The sequence below is a fragment of the Diadema antillarum genome, unplaced genomic scaffold (genome assembly GCF_040938485.1).
Source record: "Diadema antillarum isolate AM-2024a unplaced genomic scaffold, OU_Dant_1.0 scf00000011, whole genome shotgun sequence".
NCBI lineage: Eukaryota > Metazoa > Echinodermata > Echinoidea > Diadematoida > Diadematidae > Diadema > Diadema antillarum.
This window is the reverse complement of record NW_027270900.1, coordinates 525744-531743: the sequence shown is the minus strand read 5'-3', so window position 1 is coordinate 531743 and position 6000 is coordinate 525744. Positions and strand designations below refer to the sequence as shown.

At 36.2% G+C, this 6000-nt stretch overlaps 1 protein-coding gene across 1 annotated transcript in view; it reads right to left on the bottom strand.

The window, feature by feature from the left end:
• Positions 1–5296: 5296 nt before the first annotated feature.
• The window catches only part of LOC139720464 (plexin-A2-like), a 39631-nt gene continuing 38927 nt past the window's right edge, over positions 5297–6000 (bottom strand). The window contains exon 25 of the mRNA XM_071631823.1: positions 5297–5380. Within this exon, the coding sequence (XP_071487924.1) occupies positions 5297–5380 (84 nt within the window). The remainder of the gene's footprint in view (positions 5381–6000) is intronic.

The following is a 6000-nucleotide window of genomic DNA, read 5'->3' as shown; positions in this document are numbered from 1 at the left end:
CTTCGTCGTTCATTTTCAAAGTAAGTCCATTCAATTTAGTCATTTGGCATACATTTTCGTCATTTACAGTTCAAATTCGTCAGTCTCACTCGCAGCACTCAAAACAGCAGGATCGATTTCGTCTTTTGTCAATCATTTTCGTTAGATTTTCATTTATATTCGTCTCATATCTCTATCCAATGTGATTTCCCAGTCATTCATGTATTTTTCTTCTGTAACCGTTCACACTTTACATTCAGGAGTTAACAAACACACAAGTGTCCCCCCCCCCCACACACACACACAACCACACATACAGACACACACACAAGCAATCCGAGTACACACCGATACAAAGAGACGTACCGTCTCGCATACGACAACATCCGACTAATTTGAATGAAAAATCCATGAAATTGTGTGAACAAAAACGAATTTGATCTTCACATTCTGCGATCCGTCAGCGGGAGGGTTGAATTTGAATGACAATTGACGATTTTGAATGCTGCGTCTTCGAAAAAATTTGACGAAAAATGAATTACAATGACAATTGACGAAATTGAAGTTAGGATTTGCGTTCCACGTGCTTCTTGGGACGAAACTGAATAATAAATCTTGGAAACTGAATGACAAAAGTGCGAAAATGGATGGGAAAACCTAGAATAAAATCTAACAAGCTTTTGTGAGTAAACCAATCAATGTTTGTATGATTTGCTATACTCTTTACTCTCTCTTTCTCTCTCTCTCTCTCTCTCTCTCTCTCTCAAACAAAAACCGAAATATAATGTTGGAGGCAGATGTATTGCAAATTGTGCCATAACATCATACATTCTCAATATCATTATCATGCGACACAAGAAATTATTACCTAGTTATAGACCCATCTTCTATTCGGATTGGTGCATGTTATTGTAATCGATATCTTTGGTCAGTAATAACGAGTGAAACCATTTTTCCATAGCTCATTTTCACTTATGTGCGATATCAATAGTTTGACTTTTTAAAGCTACGAGTGAGACATAGCTTTAATCAGTTAATTGTTGAACATTCATGTGAGTACATTCTATTTAATCTTTCAAAACGACGTTGTTTAACAGACACCGACACCGACTTCTACATGTATTCAGCTGTGGTCAGATACATTTTTCACACATTTTTTTCGCGGTTATCATTGAACAAGGTCCATCAAAAACAGGCATTCTTTCCACAAGACAAGCACGACTGTATGATGTTTTAAGGAACACAGTTTACAAAGCAATGGTGGAAATGGGAAAGAGGAACACGTAACAAGGGAGTTTTTTTTCCTTTGGGCAGACTTCAAGACGCATCAAGTGAGAGGCAAGACACTGTATTTCAAAGGATATGTTCAAAAGCATTTATTCCATTGTTCTGTATATGTATCTCACTGTTTAAAGACATAATAATGTACTGGGAGAATTTGAAGATATGTGAAATAGAAGTTGTGGTAGTAACATACCTTATTGTTAGTTTGATATCCACAAGTATCAAGCTGCTCATTTAAAAGACCATCACATCGTAAACCTCGAAACTGTCTAGGCTCTGAAATCGAATAGACCTAATGGCCCCTACGTCTGAAACATGCTTTCTGAACACCTGTAGTAATCATAGCACATTACAAGTAGTACCTCTGTTGTAGTTTTGAGTGCATCTTATAATAATGGATATCCAAATATTTCACCAATATCCTGCGATAGATTTTCAAAGTTTGATCAATACTTAACTGTATAGTATATAAGAAAAATATTTTCCGATCCAAACAGGAGCTGAGTACACACTAAACATAAACACATACATCTTCTATACTGTTTGTACAATTTGTGTCTGTATATTTCGGTACCTTCAACAACCATGACAACAGAATCAAACAAAGTAAGCAATTAAGTGGGCCACTTAGATCGGTAATCTGGAGCAGAAAAAAAAGATAACAAAAGAATATCGGTATAAGCAAATGAAGATATTCCATTTGCGTATACTTTCCTCTTCCTTACTCTTCTACAACATATTTTATCGTATCTATAAAGTTGAATATCCACGCTTATCAAACTGCTCTTTGAAGAGACCATCAACTTAAAACTGTTTCCTCCTGAAATCAAACAGACATCAAGGCCCTCACGTCATAAATATCTAATCCAATCACCTAAACCAATAGTTATCTTATTTCTCTTATAGAGCACATCTATAAAATGGTATCCAAATATTTACCCAGCCAACACCAGTTTCCTGCGATAGATATCCAGAGTTTATTACTCAGCTCTAATAAAAAGATAAAAGACATGTGATAATAATTTCAGACATGCATGTCTTTCCTCGTCACACTGAGTATATCATAATGTAAGAAAATATAAAGAGTTATAAATATAATAAGTACATTGAATGCTCGGTGTTTTACTGTGACATCACAAAACCGTTGTAGTTTTCATATCCAGCCACTGAGGAATTGAAACTCACAAATTCGTAAGTTCTGAAGAGTTTGATTTTCCTAAAATTTCATCGAAGTGTTCTACCGATTTCTACATTCACTTATACATAAGCCTACATTTCGGGTGAGATCCTATCCATAAAAGTGGTGACAAATCTTCTCCAGGAAATTTTAGGCCAATCTCAATATTGTCTTGTGTATCGAAGATTAGAACGAGTTGTTCAAAAACAATTGCTCGGCTAGTTACGTGAGCATAACATCTTATGTCGAGAACAATCTGGCTTTCGGCCGAAGCACTCAACAACTTCTACCCTCATTAAAGTCACAGACGACTGGTTACAGGCCATGAATAATCACCAGTACACTGGTGCGGTGTTTGTCGACCTTAAGAAGGCCTTTGATACTGTGAACCATTTGATACTTTTGAAAAAAAAAAACCTCCCAAGTGTCGGTATAAAAAACTCTTCCAATGACTGGTTTCGAAGTTACCTTACTGGCAGGAAATGCAAAACCCTTGTAAATTCAGTGTTGTCAAATGAGGCAGTAGTAAGCTATGGTGTACCGCAAGGTTCACTGTTGGGACCACTTTTATTCATTGATATATATATAAATGACCTGAAAAAATATAATGAATTATGTAATTTGAAGTTATATGCGGATGATACTGTTTTTTATTTTTCTGATTCATCTGTACACAATATTGAAAATGTTTTGAATAATGATTTACTGCATTTATCTCACTGGATGAATGCAAACAAACTCGGGGTAAATTGTGATAAAACTGTATGTTAATAGGAAGCCGATATATATATGCTATCTAAAGTAAGTGATTTGAATGTTACTTTATTTAACACTAGGATTCAGCAGGTTAATCATGTTAAATATCTGGGTGTTATTTGTGATGAACAGATAAAATGGGACATTCATATTGACAATATGGTAAAAAAAATTGGGAAAATGATAAGCTACTTGGGTAGATTGAGAGGAGTCCTAGATGAATCTATATTAAAGTTAATTTATAATGTTGGTATTATACCATGTTTTGATTTTAGCGATGTTGTTTATGGCTCTGCTTGTAAACTGCATATTGATAGATTACAGAAATTACCAAATAGGGCTGGCCGGTTAATACTCCAGATAAAAGGAGAATCTCATGTTTCGAACCTGGAGATTCACAATGCTATGAAATGGGACACTTTAGCAGAAAGAAGAAATAAACACCTGATGATATGTTTGTTTAGAACACTCAATGGTATGACCTCAGAATATCTGTCTGAATCTTTTGATTATCTCTCTCATCCTTATTCTTTGAGTTTCGGAAACAAACTTAAATTACCCAAACTTTATACTGAATTTCTGAAAAGATCATTTATTTATCGAGCGGCATTTATGTATAATAACCTACCACCAGCTGCTCGATCAGCCTTAAACTTAGATATTTTTTTTTACGGATATATACAAATTTTTGAATCCCAGTTGCAATGTATTTGTTTGCTGTGATAGGATAACCAGGTTACTTTGTTCTGTTCTGTTATGTAATGTTTGACTATGTAATGTTATGTATGTTGTTACCTCAAACCCTGTATTTTTGTTTTCTCTCAATCTCTTTCCAATTTTATCTCTATGTATCATTCTGCCTTTTTGCATATTGTAAAGCCTTGTTTGATTATTATATATGTAACTGGACCCCATGGAAGACCAGTGGTGCAATGGCGGCACCGCTGAATATGGGATTTCCACCCGTTTTAAACTGCATACATTTTGTATATGTTTTTTAACGGAAATAAATACCTACCTACCTACCCATCCCCCTTAATAACCTATTTGATGCAAGCAAATTTCATATGCGACTTGCATTCTGTTCTTGTTATACCTTGTTAATCACTCCGCAAGTAGAGTATACGATCAGGGTAAAGGCATTCCAAATTTGCTCTCTTTCCCTCCTGTTCTAAAAACTCACTGCGTGTTGTCATTCTTCTGGACCCCTCGGTAGAACAGCTCCACGATGAGCTGATGAGGGCCGAGCTGAGTATGGCCATCCAGCCGCAGATTAACGTATTTTTGTGATCATTTCTTCGTATTATTCAATAAGAAGTCGTGCACATTTATTCTTTTTAGCGGAAATAAAATCAATCAATCAATCAATCCATTATGGTCGAATGGTAAAGCGGATATGCACAGCGTGAAATATTTACAATTTAACTTATCATAAAGGAGAAGCTGCATGGGAATGAAGAGACAAGCATCACGTATGAGTTCAGACTGAGTGGCCATGGTGGCATGGATATTCCCTGGAGCGATGAAACTGCTTCTCCATTCTGCTTCTGTTCCTCTTGGTAATTGGTCTTCCTTACACAATCTTCAATAGGGAGCTTTAGATTTTGACGCGCGGACGTCTGAGACGACGAGTGTGCTGGACGTTCTCCTCTCCCCTGCGTCGAGTTGAAAAGTAGCTTTAGATTACGCTGGGACGCAACGTATAAAAAAATAAAATCGCGCCCCCATTATGATCAGTGCATGAAGTAGCTGTCTACGTTGCAAACTATGCGGACGTAAAAATAGCCCAGTACGCGTAGTGAAAAACTCAGGCGACGCAAGCTAAAAATAGATCGACTTGACGCGCGCTTCTGCGCACGCTCAGAACATGTTTTTTTCCCCTCTGAACGTCCGCGCGTCTAAAATCTAAAGCTCCCTAATATTAGTACTACGCGGACCTTGCTTTATGAAACTCTGACACTGCATTGGTACGAATCCATACATTGATGTACACAAATGGGATATAGAGAGAACAAAATTATGTCTTGTCTTATAGTGAACTTGTATTGAAGTGATGCTTTGACGTTGATAAAGCCGACGGCCAGAAGTCTTGTGTGCTCACTAAAGCATGTCTTGCAGGTCGTGTTTGGTCAGGTTAAAGAGCTGCAGGAGTGCGGCATGATGGCTGAAGTGCCCTCGGAACTCCTGTTTCAAAAGTGAAATTTGTTCAGTTAATGACAAAGTTCAGCATCATAATCAATTTATTACAATTGATACGGTACATTCAACGTTCAGTAAATAAATAGATTCGTAAAGTATAATCATTGCATTATCACATATTTAGATTCTGTTTAATCATACATTTCTTTTACGCCCATATCATTTGATTTCATCATCAATTTGTGTTTCCTTTCTTTTTCAGTATCTTTTCATATGGCTCGATCCGGTAGAGTTGGCGGGTTTTTTTTAAACTTGTAAAAGGTTTGATATGATTTTGCTTACGAAAAGCATCGTATGCATGTCTGAAGTATTACATACACTGTAGTTGTTGTTTTTTTATATGAGTCATTGAAAATTGGTGTTATCGTCTCACAAGTATCTCCTTTCTTGAACAAACTGACTCTACATTAAATTTTTTCATGAATATATCTTCTAGGTATTCATTTATACTTCGTTATGGCAGCACTTCCATCGCAAAGGAAATGCTGCACTTTTATATTACCAAATGATTATCACAATTACGTCCTACTTACAACAATCAACATCACCTTTCCATAAATGTATCTTAAGAATGGAATGATAATGATTTTTTTCTTGCGTCATTT